Here is a 17,080-nt window from a genome sequence, read left to right as displayed (position 1 = left end):
AAAGCTTTAAGGCACACAGACATGCACACGCACAAATTTCCCCTGCTGTGCTCGCCCACAGTTGGTTTAAAACAATGGCACAAAAACCCTCTCTTGAGGCAAGTTGAAGGTACGCAGGTAACCAACCAACCAACAGGACAAGCATGTAAAATACATAGTATGAGCCCTTAAAAAAGGCTTTAAATAGAGTTTGACTCGTTTCTGATGAACAGCAGACTGGTTATTGCTAATCACCTGGTATTGCTGGTAGTTGTAGAGGTTGCCGTAATAGGTGGGGTAGCGGGAAGGTTGGTAGAAGTTGTAATAGGAAGTTTCCAGCAGCAGGTCTGCCGATCCCTCAGTATGAGCCCGGGCACCAGCTGATGGGCTGGGGGACAATGCCGAGCGACTCCCTAGGCAAGCACGCACATGGAGGAAAGGCAGCAAATAAGACAAAGATCTTTTCAGAGGCAAAAGTATGTTCAGATCATTATCACATTTGAAATATGGGTCTGAGAATTGCATTTATGCATTTATGTACTAGTTTTTTTTGTAAAACTAACCCTGTTTTTATGAATTATGCATCCAACAGCAGAGCTCAAGCTCTAGCTTTTTACTTTCCCAGCTGAGTCTTTAATGATGCTGAAAACCAATCAATCAACAATGAAAACGATCTTCAAAGATCCATTCAACCTAAACAGATGTAGGCTTGGACTAGATATTTTAATCAAGTATTTAATAGGAAAAGAAGACGTGATCTTTACAAGATGTTTCTAGTCAAGTCACCCGTAGCTCAAATTGTGATCAACGGCACCATCTGCAGGTGGCAGGTGTTTCTGACGTCAAATTAGCAGACCTAACACAACACACCTTCACAGTACAGGAATGTGGGTTGCCCTATCAGGACGAATATGACCGTCATCAACAACATCATCATCATCATCATCATCCGTTGTTCTTTCCTTATCAACAAGGCCACATTCTTCTCAGGCAGACCCTGATCCTTCGTTCTTACACAATGAAGACTCTGTGCACCACTGAAGCCAAAGATAATGACATTTGTTGTCCCTGTTCTAATTCTTGTCATCAGTGAATCACAGAGTGCTTGACTCCTTTTTCCAGCTCAGTCTTTTCCTCTCTGTTGCCAAGCCAAAGACCCATTCTAACATGAACACAAAGCAGAAGACATGAGCAGCCTTGACCACAGTCATATTCCACCTCCTAAAAATTTGCTATCAGTCCGACAGGGAACACGATATCTGTGCCTGCCTCCCCACCGCCGCCAAGAAATCAAGGATGCCCTTTTATGATGCTGCCACCAAAATCAACTTTAATTTTCACTTATTTTCCCATGAATATATCTCTTATTTGGTGTATCTATAAAAGAATTATTGTCCTGCGGAATGTTTTATTGTGCACTTAATTCAGTCTTTTTGACCCTGAAACTGAAAATTACTATCTAAAAGTGATTTCTAGGTACATATATAACTCACCAAATAAGTGATTGAAAACAATGTGCCTTTGTTGCCTGTTAAACAAAAACTTTTGCAATTTTAGTTTACACTGATTTTAATGTTCTCTACAAGAAACGGTCAAAATAAAATGGTTTTACTTGACCATCTATAGAAAGCCAACAGATTCAAATAATCTTCTGAATTCTTCTGAATTTAAGATTGTCAATAGGTCAGTTGTATAGACTTAAGAGCAGCTTGGTAGTTTAGAAAAATAATTCGTAGAAATGATTTAATTAAAACAACTTTTAAGGGGTATCCCGGAAGCATGTCTTGAGTCAGCTGTTCACCGGGATTTTTAAGGACAAAGGAAAAGGACCAAAATGATCAGTCCACAATCTATGAAATTCATTTCAACATACAACAAATTCACTCAAGTCAAAAAAATCTATCTAATTTATAAACACTGGCAATCCTTTGCTCTGATGCTACTTTAAATAGCTACAATTAATAATTTACAAAAGCGGTTCACATATAATATACAAAATATATATTCTGACATAGTACATTTAATTCTAAAAACTAGGTCTTTTGTCAGTTTACATTGCACACACCCATCAAAGGTATCACTTCATGTTGCTTCTCTTCATTTTAGCCTTCAACAGTAAAGATTTCTGTGATAACTAAAGCGTGCCTTCTTTCTAAATCTGTTTACCACTTCAGCTGCTTTCCATGCTGAATATACAAATGTTAATGTCACCAAATCATTTTTACATACTTCCCAGAGCTGTTGTTTGGACACAATGACTCACCTGTCCAGCTGTATAACCAGCTGTCAGCTACATTAGTAGTGTGACACACATGAGAGGCAGGACAGTAAGTGAATAACAGTTGGAAATACCGCACCTGTGACAGCATGAGAAGAAGTAGAGGTACTGGTTGGTGTTGGGGATCGTCCCTCCAAGGAGAACAAGCAGTCTGCTCCAGCTTCATTTTTCACCATCACCTCAGGGCCAGTCAGAGCCACTGGACTACAAATCCCAAGCTCCTCCTCCTGAGCCTGCTGCCGTCTCAGGGCGACCTGAAGGGGAGGAAAGGAAATTAAAAACAAAACATTACCCTTAGCATATCTACTGACTGAATAATGCAAAGATAATGCTCCAACATAATAACTTTCCCCCTTGGTTTACTACTATGCTGACTATGTGTTATAGTTCTTTATGTTGTTTATTGTTTTCTAACTTACAAAACAAAGCAGTGTGTATTAAATGGATAGGACTGATGCCATATGCATATCATGTAATTGCTGCACATGAAAATTAACTCATTATGTTAGTGAAAATTAAATTATTAGTATATATTATGAGTGCAGCCATACCAAGACACCAATACACAGGTTGTGCTTTACTTGCAGTACCAATGTACAGCTTATTACCACGTGCTATCACTGTATGTATGTTTCTAGAGCTGAAACTATTAATAAATAAGTGCATGCCAAAAATGATCAGGAAATATTTTGATTGGTTTACTTTTCAAGCAAAATTTCCAAACATTTTCTGACACCAGTTCCTTACATTTGAGTATCTTCTGTATTTATCTATTTTACATCATTGCAAATTAAATCTCTTTGGGTTTTGGACTATTAATTGGACAATACAAGTAATTTGAATATGTAACAATGGCTGTTTCAAAAACAGTTAACATGTTAACGTTACTTCAAGTTACCAGTAAAAAGTTACAAAGTATTTTACCACACCATATGGGAACAGTAGCTGCTCTATATATTGTAGCCTAACCATTACTTAAAATATATTTATTAACTGTCTGCTGTAAGCAATAACAATAGTAACAATACTCATGAAACATACCTAAAACACACATTAACTAGCTAACAGTTTATAGAGTGCTGTAGGCTAGCCGTGCAACTGTTATTTAAGCTAACGTTCACGCTAATCAGGTTGACCTTAGGTTGCTTTGACGTGTTGGTAATGTTACACACATTAAAATCAAGAAAAACAACTAAAGTAAACATATCCACACAGGTTAAAAAGTATACAAACATTGAATAAAAATATTTTACAAACAATTACATTGTTGTATTTACTGTTTCACACCGTAGAAACCATTTATTTTATAGCCAAATCTTGATGTTCAAAAGCTTTTCAGCTCAGCTCAAGCTAACGTTAGCCGCGCGCTAACCGGTTAAAATAATAAATAAATAAAAAATAACGGTTACCTGGGCCGCCATGACTCTTTGCCTCTCAGCTATCAGTTTGCATTTGGGACACTGACAGTCCCTCCAGTTGCAGAAGCGCTTGTGTCCCTTCAGAGGAGACACGTAGCCGTGGTTCCTACACCGGGAGCACTTGGGCATTCTCGGGGGTTTCTGGCCTTTAGATGGGAACAGAGGTCCGGTGCACTCCGGCACCTGCTTGCTCTGCTTGTCCTTACTCATGGCTACTGGAATAATAAAACCTCAACAAAAAAAACTGCTAAACTACCCAAGAACAACAAAAGTCAGACTTTAGCAACTAAGTTTAAGTTTGTCCCAGCAGGCTCGGCTGGTTAAAGCCCTGTACTGGTGCCACGATAGAGGCTATAAGGTCACCGTCCCTCCCCGCCCTGCTGCTGTGACTTGTGGGAGGAAACAAGCTGGACGCGGGGGAGAAAGCTGGCAGGACATGGCATCACTTTGCTGCACTCACTGACTTTTTTTTATTTCTTTTTTTTTTTTAAACACTTATTTCATTTAAAAATTGAATTAGAGTATAAACCCCTTGAGCTGCAGCATCTGGTTTTCAGAGGGGTCCTCAGGCCCAATATATGGAAGTTGAAAAACATTTAACCATACACATTAATGATAATGAATTAAACAATTCAACAACACAAAAACATAGTAACATGTTTCACATAAGGGCTTTCCATACATCCTAAAACCACACATATCTGCTACAAGTCATCTACGTGCAGCTAAGTCTTCCACAAACCATAGGAAATACTGCCTATATTATGTTATTGGATTATAATACATTATGATGCATTAATGTGATCATCACTTTGATGTCGAAACTGCAGATGGTTAACTACTTTGTATAGCCTACTGCTGTGTAGCTTGGGACTTTACCCACAAGTATCAATAAAGTTTTATAAATTCCAATATTACATCATGTCTGTTGATTATGGTTGTATGGTTGTAAACAACTTGGTAATTTGCTTGCAGATTGTACAAGAATCTCTGATTATCATATATGCTAAATTAACAACTCCTGTTGCCCTTTCTGTGGGTGGCCGGTTCAAGTCCCCATACAAACCAAGTATGGAGTGTGGACTGAGAGCTGGAGAGTGCCAGTTCGCCTCCTGTGCACTGCTGAGGTTCTCTTGAGCAAGGCACTGGACCCCCAAAACTGCTCCAAGCCAAGGGCGCCATAACATGGTTGACCCTACCCCCTGAATTGCATGTGTGTGCTGTGTGTATAAAGAGAGGTATGCATAAGACATTTCAACTGCTAATTCGGGTAAATAGTGGTAAAGTGGGACACACCACACAAACCAACGCTCTGTTTCTCTTTCTCTTTTTCTTGTGTCTATGGTACTCAGTTTATAATAGACAGTGGTAGCCCTGTGGTATCTCCCCTGTGGTTGCAGATATGCTGTAATAGCCGAGTAGCATCCTACTAACATATATTTACTGTAGCTCTTTTTTTTCTTTCATTATGCTACGTGGTGAATTAATACTCTCTTATTAAATTACAAGGCTTGACTGAGCTTAAACTGAATTAACCTCCACACTGGTCACTTAGTCAGCCGAGTGGATTTATGGGCAGGGAGTGAAGTGAGGTGAAACACACAAAGGGACCCAATTAAAATCCCTGCAGTCAAATAAAGAGGGGATGAAAAGTTACCAATTAAAAATAAGGCAGTTACACAGTGCTGAATAAATAACTGCTACACTTCATTGGCTAAGGTCCTGGTACTGTAAGGTAACTGAAAGCAAGGTTACAACACTGAGTTTAATTGCCTCTAGCATATGATAAAAAGGATAGAATACACGCAGTAATGAAGTCTGTGATCGAACACATAACCTTTCTTTTATGACTGCTTGCAGAGCTACCCAGTAACAGCAGGGAAGTCAGTGTGTACCAAATGAAAAGATGAGCAGCTGACATTTAATGACATGAACAAAAAATGTGGAAACAGCAGAGCTGCAGCATTTTTTTCCTGCATGCACTTCTGCAATACTGACTCACACCACCTAAGGTAACCACTGAGTTGGAAATCATCAGGGGGCCAAAGGTCATGGCCAGGTATTCTATCATCCTTGACGTTCCACTTCCTTTTGCTCCGGTGCCGCAGGAAATTCCGCCGGATGCATGTATTTTCGCCGATGTCCGTTTCCTTCCACTTTCTTTGTGTTGGAAATTTAAACTCCGGTGGATATATGAGGACTATGGTTGACTGCTCCTCAGATCTCTGCAGGGTGAATTGAGACAGCTACAATATCTATAAAATCCGAGTTTTCTCTCGCACAACTATTTTACAGTGGCTCCTTGCGGAGCTTAGCGCCACCCATGATGATTGTGATTGGTTTAAAGAGTGCCAATAAACCAGAGCACGTTCTTCTCCCATCCTGGAATGCTATGTGGACTAGCCAGACCCTCCTCCTCTCCGCAGCCTGTGGATGGTCTGGCAAAGTGAGACTATGGCCAGGTAGCTCAATTTTATAATAGGTAATATTTGTAAACGTAGTCTAATATTAAGGCATATTTAATTGTGATAAAAAGATGTATTTTGTAGGATATTAGCCTATGTGTGCCAGTGACAGATGTACGGCTTGAGGAGATGGTTATGTTGCCTATTTTGAGAAAAAATATGTAGAGGTTCATTATAGGTTCACTATTTCTTTTGTATACTTTCAATACGCAAACCCGATACCAACTAGATTATCAACAAGCCTTTAAATTGTAGCATATGAAACATTGGTCTGTTTGTGTGTAATTGTGTATTATGTATTATCTATTATTTGTTTTTACTGCAAAGCCCTTTTTAACATTGTTTTGAAAGATGCTGTATAAATAAAGTTATTATTATTTCTTATTTTATCATTGCTTGTCAGCATTTTTCATTAACTCTTATTCAAAATCTAATTTTTCAATCTGGTCTGGCCAAATGTGGTGATAGTTTTAAAGCTCAGAAAAATTGAGAAAATCAGAATTGTAACAACAATATAACCAGAGCAAATTATAAAATCTAGTCAAAAACACCAATAGATACAAATACATATACATATATATATATATATATATATATATATATATATATATATATAAGAAAAACACCGGTTACAAGTTACATTTAACACCATAACTGTAATACTTATTTGCACAATTCTATATTTGATAAAAGTATAAATGCCCAATCCGCATGATCACATGTTTATCCGCGTGAAGAAGTAAACTTTTCGAGGAGTCCCTGAAGGCAGCATTGCCTAGCAACAACGTAGTTTAGTTGCTAGACATGAGTTGCTTGGCTTTAGCCAACTTTCTGTGACACAATGCCCAAAAAGAAGGATAAGAAAAGCGGCGACAAACAAGATGAAGCCAAGAAAACATCGAAAAAGGAAAGTTCTGCAGCCCCTGCAGATAAAACCGGGTCTGACGACAAAGAGAAGGATTTATATCTGACTCAAATACGATATTTAAACGAGCAGTTGGAGAGGTGAGGCTGTTGGGACAAAAAAAAAAGCTTCTCTATTTCGGGAAATAATGCTAACACTACATCCGTTTAAGCCCTAATCACACGAGACTAGCTAACTAAATTACTTTAAAGCTACTTTTATGGGCATATGTGTAAAGTCTGTAGTGTATATATGTATTATTGTGGATCATTTTGTTAATCTTTTTTTCAAACTTGGATTTAAAAAATCTCTTCAGGGCACAGTTCACGTTGTAGCTAACATTAACGCATAGTAGCTATGTTAGTTTTTCATTTCTTGCTAACTCGCAGTAAGTTATGTTCACTTAAATTTAGCTAGCTTCTTTAAAAGTGTAACGTTATACGCCAATATTGCAGATACCTAGCGGTGGCAACTAGTAAATTTATTCAAGTACTGTACTAAAATACAAAATTGAGGTACTTTAATTGAGCATTTCTATTTCTACTACTGCTGCTTTCTACTTCTACTCCACTATCGTTACATTTCAGAGGGAAATATTTAAACAGCTATAGTAGTACATAATAATAACACGCCATGTTTTTGCATTTAATGCATTACTTGTAACTTTACTTAAGTATTTCTACACTGTGGTATTGCTACTTTAAAGATCTGAGTACTTCTTCCAGCACTGACCTACAGATTTTGATGACACCTGGTGTTCGCACTGAGGCTAAGTGCACTTTTGTAAGTCACTTTGGACAAAAGCAGCTGCCAAATAATTGAAATATAATTCCAGCATGGAAAAAAACATCTCCACAACACAGCATGCAACCATCACAGCTCTATGAGAGGCAGCAAGGTGATTTATGGCATACAATCTGCCAGAGATCCAGAAGCAAATACACATCACCCTACCTTACATGTACAGTATGTACTACAAGAATCCAGAGGTAGAAGAAGTAATCAGATCTTGTACTAGCCATGCATTTAGACTTTTACCTGAGTACATGTACGAAAGTATTAGCACCAAAATATACTTAAAGTACCAAAATAATAGTACTTATTATGCAGAAGGGCCCATTACAGGATCATGTATAATAAATTATTGGATTATAATTATTGAAGTCACTTAAATGTTGCAGTTGGTAAAGGTGGGGCTTAATTGAACTACTTTATATACTTTATCTGCTAGCTTATGAATTCCCCTACAGGGATCATTGAAGTTTTATCTTATTCTATAATATTATATCTTAATGTATTTATTGATTATATTTTGTATTATTAATCTGAATCTGCAAAGTAACTGAAGTTATCAGATAAATGCACATTTGCCTTTATAATGTAATGGAGTAGAAGTATAGCAGAACATTTACTGTAAAAGTACAAGTACCTCAGAATTGTTTGTACGTAAGTAAAGTACCTGAGTACATGTACTTAGTTACTTTCCACCACTGCAAGAACCATTAAAGATTTTGTCCTTAACCGTTGGGCCTGTATGATCCTCTTCCTCCAGATATCAGCCGAAATGTGATCAACTGGAGAGGCAGAAGAAGGACTTAAACTTTCAGTACAGTGCACTGGAGAAGGAGAAAAAGGATATTGTTGAGTATCTGAAACGCTCCCTGATGAAAAAGGAGGACGAGGTGGATGAGCTGACAGAGCTTCTGGAGAGTCAGCGGCAGGCTGCCGATAATGACAGAGACTCTCTGCAGCTGCAGCACAGTCTGCTGAGGCAAGAGCTTCAAGACCGGATTGAAGAACTCAACGCAGAAAACACGACCCTCGGTAAGACTGAATGTCTAGCAGGGTCGAGTTGTAGCATGTTAAACACCAATGAAGATGGTTTTGAGGTGGAAACTTCTCTCTGCGTTCATGTTTTTCCACATCAAACTGAGACATAATTATTTCATTGAGAAAATAATACCAGTGTTACAGGAAACATGTTTTTCTCACAGCATGAAATTGTCCCATCTTCCACCCTCTTGGAAATGAATAATGCCACTCAGATAGATACTACAGCACATGACATGGAAACAATTCTTTTGCACGCTCACAGACTAATTCACACATCCAACAAAAACACTATGAACATATTTTGGTAGAAAATATTTTTATTTATTTATAGACATCTGAGTGTGAGATGAATCAAGGACCGACAATGTATTTCTACCCAGTTGACTCCAGACAGCATTACATAGGTACAATGATAGCATTACATAGCAATACATTGGTATTTATTGTTTTTTGTTTTGACCTCATTGGACCTGTAGCATCAACACATTCTAAGTTCACTCACCGTGGCAAGAAAGAGGTTAGGTGGCTGAACAGTTTAGCAGCCTGTACACTGCATTTAACACAAACTGGATGCAGAAACAAACTCATTGGTTGAGTTAAACCTTAGTGAGTGAACTTTTAACTCTTCTCTCGTGCTCCAAGTGATGAGGCTGGCTAATCTGGAGGAGTTTCAGAAGCAGAAGGAGCAGCTGGTGTCCAACATGGAGTCTCTGGAGAAGCAGCTGGCCAATCAGAACGAGGAACACAAAGCTACTATCCACAGCCTGGAGATGAAAGCACTGCTGGAAAAGAAGAGGTTATGACTGCTGATTTTGTGACAGCATTGCATTGCAATTATAGACTACAATGATAGCCTATCCTAGCAATGAAAACATTTAAAAATATGACATAATTGTGTTAGCATAAATTCCAGGCCTTTTTTTTTTTTTTTAAATTGAAGGGTAAAAAGCTGTTTTTGTACAGGGCTAGGTCATCATCAAAAACAAACAAATGTCTAACAATCTTCACAAGCCTACAGTATCATTAAATATACTTTGCCTACATTATTTACCCTCAAAGGTTAGAGAAGGAGATGGAGAGCCATGTGGCGGCCATGGCGGCAGAGGTACAGCACCTGGTGGACCAGAAGGTCCCAGAGACGACCAGGTTGGCCCTTCAGGAGAACTCGGAGGTCAAGGCTCAGATCAGCCAGCTGTCAGAGCAGACACATGTCCTGATGGAGGAGAACTCGGCCCTGCGGGACCGTAAGAGTCGGCTCAGTGTGGACGTGGATATCCTGGAGCAAATGCTCAGCGAGACGTCCCGCAAGAGCTGCATCCGCAAGAAGGTAAGAGTAACAGATATCCATCTACTCATCATTTGGGCCCACTGTGGGATCGGATCCAGTGGGTGTTGCAGTTTTAGAATTGATATATATACACACTTCTATACTATATACTTCATCTTCGCTCTATCAGGTGGTGGAGCAGCTTACAGAAAAGTGTCAGCAGCTGCAGGCGGAGCTGAACGACTGTAAGCGAGAACTCGAGCAGCTTCAGACCAAACACACAGGAGTCCTGGCTGAGATGGAGGCGCTCAGGTCAAAGTTTACTCCGTCTTTACTGTCAACATACCACTGACCCGTACTTTATTCAAGGTCCAATTCATTTTAATGTTAAGAGCAAGTCACAAGAATGTCTCAATAATGATTTACAGAGAATTTACAGAAAATTCTCAAATTTCCAAAATATAAGTTTTATTATAAATATGTGTTTTCAGACGGGACCGGACCTCGCTGTCCGAGCAGTGCAGTAAAAACAGAGCCAAGGTGAGCGGGCAGGAGGCAGAGCTACAGCAGGAGAGGAAGAGGAAGAGCAGGATGAAGAGCATCATGCAGGAGGCAGCCATCACTCTCAGACAAGCCCTGATGGTAAAACAAAAAAAGTCAGGGACGTCTGGACACACAAACACTTTCAAGGGAAGGTTGTCAGTTATCTCAGCCCATTGGCAGAATTTTCCTTTATTTTTGCACTTTTGTTGTTGCTATTGTTCTGTAACAAAAAATGTTCTGAAATAGATATACATCTTACACCTTATTTATTGGTCAAAAAACAAGTTTTAATCCTTTTAAACTCATAAATAAAGATCTATTTTTTTTGGCAACATCGTTAGATGGTTATGTAAAAATTGGGAAGTTTAAGATTCTTATCAATACGATTTCCAGGTTAGCTAATTAGCCTAGCGGACCCTCCCTGTCATTAAGTAAAACAACTTCCCTAATTCCCTACTGCAACTTTACTAACTTCTGTACAACACATCCGTTCTAAACCCTATGATCATATGATCATGATGATCAATCTGCACAACGTGATCCATTTCATCAAACCAGCTGAATTGCTAAGGAATACACTCAAGCATTTCTACCGCTAAGCTACTGTAATTGAGACGATTAGCTAGTAGAAATGTAAGAAAGTATTAAACCCATATTACACAGAATAGATTTGGGAATAACGGCCTCACTTTCGTTGTATGTAACAGAGAGGAATCTTGACATTTGAAATATCTCCAAATGTGAAGTCACTGCTTAAGTAGCCTAATAATGCGATGGGATTGTTTCAGCCTCTTTGAAATGTTTTTACGACTTCAGCCCGTGATGTTGGCTCCGTTCCCTGCAGGATGCTCCCGCAGACCAGGGCTCGGAGGTGGACTCTGTTGTCCGGTGGAAGCAGCTGATGGAGAAGCTGCTGGTGGTCCTGGACCGGCCCACACCCACCAACACCACCGCTAAGAAAGACCAGCTGGATGAGCAGCAGACCTCTGACCCTGCAGCAGCCAGGTCATACAACCACTGAAGTATCGGTAACACTTTACGTGAAGGTATCTACATAAGAGTGACATGACACGGTCATGACACATGAACCCTAACTTGTCATGACAAAAACCGAATGACACTAAAAGAAGCGTTAGGTCATAAACGTTTATGACTCGTTTATGTTTATGACACCTTCATGACAGTGTCATGTCACTCTTATGTAGATACCTTCAAGTCCTGTCAACTACATAGACTTTAATGTGCTTGATGGCGTGTTTTAGTGTACTTCTTTGGCAGAAGTTTTGATTACCCAATCACAACAAAGAAATCAAAGTCTCAGATGTTGCCAATGAGGCCAGTCATCACAACGGTACAGTTCTGTTGTTCTGAGTTGGTGCTGCTTTGTCACCCTCATCCCGTTCCGTGTGTCTTCACAGAGAAGCGACCCTGAATCCAGCTTTGAGTTTTCAGTTCGAGCTGGCCCGCTACAGGCCGGGTGACCTAGGCCTCGTACCCCGCCCCGCACTGAAACACAAACTCTCAAGGATGGGAGCAGCTGGGTCCAGCAGCACCCACGTGCCTCTGCACAGGTTTGTTTGGGTCTCGACATACACTTACTTCAGTTTCTTTTGTTAGCACTGTTGACAACTGAATATAGAAACAGAAACTGATAGTGCAAGGACTGACAACGGGCTCTGGAGGAAAGAATATCGCCCCCTGTGTTAAATATAGGATTCCTTTTACAAACAATATACAGTATATATTTTAGAGAGAAAGAATTACTATTACTATCATTCACCTAATTTTAAATTGATAGAGGCTATACTTTTTAAGGACTTCAATGCAAAAACAGAGTTTGAATTTTCACACATTTTGCAAGAATAGATGTCACTATAATTGTAGATGATTCAGTTTGCCGTGTTGGAAATATGCGTTTTAATATAAATATTTTCACTTTTTACTCGTTTTACTTCTGTTGCTCTTTCCATCCCCTCAGGAAGCCCTCCAGTCAGAAAACAGCCAGCTCCAATAACCGGACTGATTCAGCTGCCGGAAACTTATTCTCTAAACCCAAATAACAGCAACAAAACTAGATTCCTGTTCTTGTTGGGAGAAAACCCTTCATACAGTATCTCCAAAATACAGAGGAGCCAGTCTGTTGCCATTTCTACCTTCAGTCCTTTGCAAATTGCTCAAATTCATATTTCTTAGAAATGTGTTTTGTGTCGTGCCAGAAGGAACAAATTACGATGAATGCTCGTCATACCAGACAAAATAAGGACATAGCAGTAAAACACCAGAGTATTTTTAATGGAGCAACCAAGGGTTTAAGTCCTATTAATTCAGCTTTTCATTAATCAAAGAATGAATGTGCCATTTCTTTAGTCAAAAAGGTCAGTGTCTCACTTACTTTCTAATGATGGATGTTTCCAAATCCTCAATGTCCCACTACAAAATGATAGTTTAGGTTCAGCGATCATGATTTCCTGACAAAACAGCTGACTGTTACTGTGTGCTCCTGTATGAGCAGCCAACAGTGGTGGAAGAAGTAGGCTATTCAGATATTTTACTTAAGTAAAAGCATTAAAAAGTTTACTTTAGTAAAAGTACAAAATTATTAGCATCAATATATTTTCAAAGTACAAAAAGTAAAAGTACTCATTATGCAGAATGGCCCATTTCAGAATCATATACATTATTGGATAATAATTATTGATGCATTATTGTGTTCATCACTAATGTTGCAGCTGGGAAAGGTGGAGGTAATTTAAATGACTTTATATACTGCTGGGTAGCTTGTGAATTCCCACCCGGGGATTATCTTAATCCATGTATTATTCATCTGAATCTGTAGCAACTAGCAACTAGTAACTACAGTTGTGCCAAAAAGAGGTTTTTAACCACGTTATCCTCGTCTTTTGAATTAACAAAAGGTGAAAATATTGATTTAGTTTCAGGTCATTCTGCTTTGACTTATTTAGAGTCTGCGTTTTGTCTTCTTCTGCTTCACATTTGTATTTTAGACATTTGGTTTACACATGATGTGTTTATGTATGTTGATGAAATGTTATGTTTTGCATTTCATTGTTTCTGATCATCACTTAAGATTAAGTGAGCATGTCATAATGCTCTGTTTTCATTACAGTCATCTGAGATGTGTTTAATGTAAAAAAATAAATAAAAATGAACTGCTGTTTTCTATGCATCCAGCACCTTTTTGTTTTGTGGTAGTGTGCAGTTTTTAGAGCACTTTGCTAAATGTTGGACATAAAGATGTTGTCGTCTTTGTCTAGAAATTAAATATGTTTGGAGTGAAAAAAAGAGATTTAACAGCCTGTATTATTCTGCTGAACAGTTACAGAGAACCATGTAGAAACTCAGAACAGACTGAAAATGTAAGATAACACCTAAAAAAAACTAAATGTTTTCCAACAGGCTGTGGTAAGAGAAACATGATCCTTACTGCACTTTAATTTCCCTTAAATGTGTGAATATGATAGGTTTACTTACCTAAGATTTGTGGGTCATCAATGAAGACGAGACACTGATCTATATTCTTTAATTGATTTTTATTGTTATATGGCATCCCAGGCACTTCAATTCTCATTCGAGGATGAAAGTCAGTACCTGGAAGAACACTAGAGGAGGACAGCTTATATTACACATGAGACAGACTGAAAATAACTGGACACAAAAAGGAGAATAACTAAACTAATGACCACCATATGTACAATGGAATACATATATCTGCATTAAAAACTATACTTTGATAAATATATAACTTCATGGGTTGTTAAGTAGTAATAGGAAATATTCAAAATACTGTGATTCTTCTTAAATAGATACAAATGATTTGTATAAAAGTACAATTTTCTCCAGTCTAGGTCGCGTCTACTCATTGATGCATTCATCCACATGAGTTGTACGTGTACTGCAGAGAGCTGGGCGCACAGGCCGGGATGTCGAGGTGAGCAATATATACAGGAAATACTTCCTCTAACGTGTGGGTTGATTATTCTCCATCTGTCTACTCTGATGCGCTCAACAACAAAAAAATGAAAAATAAATCACAAATGTTTTGGTGCTCTTGAATGATCAACATTGAGCTTTAGAAATAAAATAAAAAGTTGTCAAATTGCAAAAAAAAAAAAAAAAAGACAAATAAATGGCATTTAGTAGTTGAATTTGTGTCCGTGTTGGTTTGCTGATTATTTCAGCCAGAATGTGAGGGGACTGGAGGCACCAGCTGGTTACATTCATATTCAAAAGGGCACTTTGGGCTCGTCAGTGTGCACATAAATAAAAATATTTCCAGAAATCTCATTAGTTGGTTGGTGCTTAGGATCGAGTCCCTCATCTAGCTGTGGGTAAGGCATCATTCAGCATGAACCAATAGCAGCGCGGGGTTTGTGGGGAGATGCGGGGCCTCTAATCAAACATGCACCTCCGAGTGGGACTGGGTGATGTCTTTCTGCCGAGTCGAGGGGTCCCCTAGAATAGAAATACAAGTGTAAATGGTTAATGTTGACACGTAAACAGACATGACATCAGAAGAACAGGGTGGTTTAAAAAAAATGGAGGGAGGGAGGGAGTGATGAGGACTTACAGGTGACTGGGCTTTGGAGAAGTTGACATGTGCATAAAGCAACACTGCAATGTCCTTGTGTCCTGCTTCCAGAGCGATGGACAGAGCATTACTCTCATCCTGAAGAGAAGACAACAAGGATAAAAAGACGATCAGTCAACTGAAAAATAAAACCTGTCACATAGCAGTCAGTCAGTCAGTATATAGGGAATAATGTAGAGCGAGTCGGTCATTATTGCGAAATTAGAACCCCAACAGGGTGATGCAGGACCCCGACGCAAATCCCCGTTTCCTCCACCGTCTCTCGCCGGTTTGTGATCTGCTGATCAGTGGTATGAGCTCCGTATGAGCACAAATATTGATTTAAAAATGGTCCGCCAGAGTCTATGATCAAAACTCTTTCCATATTAATATGTCTAGCTGCTGTACAGGCATTGGCTCGCATAACAACTACAGTAACACATTTGACAAGAATCAACATGAACACCTTTTGTTCAAACTTCAAAATAAACCAGAACCATTATATGTTTTAGCATGAAAAAGCTAAATAGTTGCCAATTAATTTGATGTCAATCGACAGAATCGTCAGCTGCACTTGGATAAACTGAGAGGAAGTTTTAATTCATTTGTTTTTTATTCATTTACTGGCACATACGTATTTATATATATTTTATAAGCTCTTTGTATGTTTTGTGTGCAAGAATTGTTTCTTTTGTAAAGTAACTAGCAACAAAAGTTATTAAATAAATGTAATGGAGTAAAAAGTACAATGTGTCTCTGAATTGTAGTACGTGTTCCTCGTGTAAAGTCCTCAAAATTAGGTACAGTACTTGAGGGAATGTAGTTGGTTACTCACGCTGTCGCTCAGCGTGGCGTCGCAGCCGGGTTGAGCCAGCAGCAGTTTGACGATCTCGACGTGTCCGTGCTCGCTGGCGCACATCAGCGCCGTGGAGCCCTCGTCGTCCTGGATGTTGACGTCGGCCCCGTGAGCCAGCAGCGCCCGGACCATGTCCATCCTGCCGTGACTGACCGCCAGCATCAGCCCCGTCTGACCAGCCTAAAACAGCGTTCAAATTATTAATGCAAACAATCACACGTTTGACACTTCAATGAAATACCATAATCAATCTTTCTGTTCAACCTTCTCTACTTCTACTGTATGCACATCTGAAGATCTTGCCAAATCAGTGACCGCTTTAAAAAAAAAAAAAATATATATATATATATAGAATTTTTTTAAATTTTTTTAATGCTAGCACACTGTTTTCATTCCAAAATGTGTTGTGTTTTATTATTATTGTTTTCATCTTTACCATCATTAGGATTTTATTTCATCTTATTTTGTTATTTGTAATTGTGTGATGTATGCCTCGTTGCAGGATAATGTAGATATACATTGTAACTATGTGACTGTATGGTTTCATAGAATTTAATTAACAGAAAAATATTTTAAAAGTTGCAGCCCTAAAACCTACCTCACTGCTTTGAGACTAAATCATGAATTTATGGCTTCAGCAGTAACACGTGTCACACGCACGCTGACTGAGATGCCATGTTGAACTGCATGTGTTGAACACATGGAAACTGGCAGGAAAGCTTCTTCCCCTCCACGGACCCAAACTTAAAATACTATTTAAAAAAACTGTCTCCTACTGTAAATGTAAGCAAGTCAACATCATTACACATGATGTCCAACGTATTCTACACAGTGTTTACACATTCTGTAGTTCCCTTCCTTTACCACTTGGTGTCACTAAAGTACTAGTCTTCCTACTTCAGGGTAAATACTTCTGAACTTAAACTTTATGATGCATTATTTTGCAGTT

General features: G+C 38.8%; 3 protein-coding genes across 5 annotated transcripts in view; 1 reads left to right on the top strand and 2 right to left on the bottom strand.

The window, feature by feature from the left end:
* The window catches only part of dmrt1 (doublesex and mab-3 related transcription factor 1), a 34,316-nt gene extending 30,431 nt beyond the window's left edge, over window positions 1-3,885 (bottom strand). Inside the window, 3 exon segments of the mRNA XM_078251397.1 lie at window positions 235-392; window positions 2,337-2,511; window positions 3,667-3,885. Coding sequence (XP_078107523.1) covers window positions 235-392; window positions 2,337-2,511; window positions 3,667-3,885 — 552 coding nt within the window.
* A 3,062-nt stretch (window positions 3,886-6,947) lies between these two features.
* LOC144517686 (cilia- and flagella-associated protein 157-like) lies at window positions 6,948-13,857 on the top strand. The gene is made up of 9 exons (XM_078249813.1): window positions 6,948-7,145; window positions 8,597-8,868; window positions 9,520-9,673; window positions 9,937-10,204; window positions 10,335-10,456; window positions 10,636-10,786; window positions 11,532-11,692; window positions 12,106-12,258; window positions 12,666-13,857. Exons 1-9 carry the CDS (start codon window positions 6,982-6,984, stop codon window positions 12,745-12,747), a joined length of 1,527 nt encoding a protein of 508 aa, XP_078105939.1. The 5' UTR covers window positions 6,948-6,981; the 3' UTR covers window positions 12,748-13,857.
* A 362-nt stretch (window positions 13,858-14,219) lies between these two features.
* The window catches only part of kank1a (KN motif and ankyrin repeat domains 1a), a 61,280-nt gene continuing 58,419 nt past the window's right edge, over window positions 14,220-17,080 (bottom strand). For all 3 annotated transcript variants that reach the window (XM_078251392.1, XM_078251391.1, XM_078251393.1), the window contains exons 10-12: window positions 16,111-16,311; window positions 15,276-15,374; window positions 14,220-15,160 (exon numbers count right to left, since the gene is read on the bottom strand). In XM_078251392.1, the coding sequence (XP_078107518.1) occupies window positions 15,098-15,160; window positions 15,276-15,374; window positions 16,111-16,311 (363 nt within the window). In that variant the 3' untranslated portion in view covers window positions 14,220-15,097. The remainder of the gene's footprint in view (window positions 15,161-15,275; window positions 15,375-16,110; window positions 16,312-17,080) is intronic.

Source organism: Sander vitreus, chromosome 5, assembly GCF_031162955.1.
Source record: "Sander vitreus isolate 19-12246 chromosome 5, sanVit1, whole genome shotgun sequence".
NCBI lineage: Eukaryota > Metazoa > Chordata > Actinopteri > Perciformes > Percidae > Sander > Sander vitreus.
Note: the sequence above shows the minus strand (reverse complement) of the source record. Positions and strands in the feature narration are given on the sequence as shown.

Excerpts from the sequence above, each read along its gene's own strand:
- LOC144517686 (XM_078249813.1), top strand. The coding sequence starts at position 6,982 with ATGCCCAAAAAGAAGGATAAGAAAAGCGGCGACAAACAAGATGAAGCC. Across the intron at positions 9,674-9,936 it reads GCACTGCTGGAAAAGAAGAG|GTTAGAGAAGGAGATGGAGA; the intron begins GTTATGACTGCT and ends TTACCCTCAAAG. Across the intron at positions 10,205-10,334 it reads AGAGCTGCATCCGCAAGAAG|GTGGTGGAGCAGCTTACAGA; the intron begins GTAAGAGTAACA and ends TCGCTCTATCAG.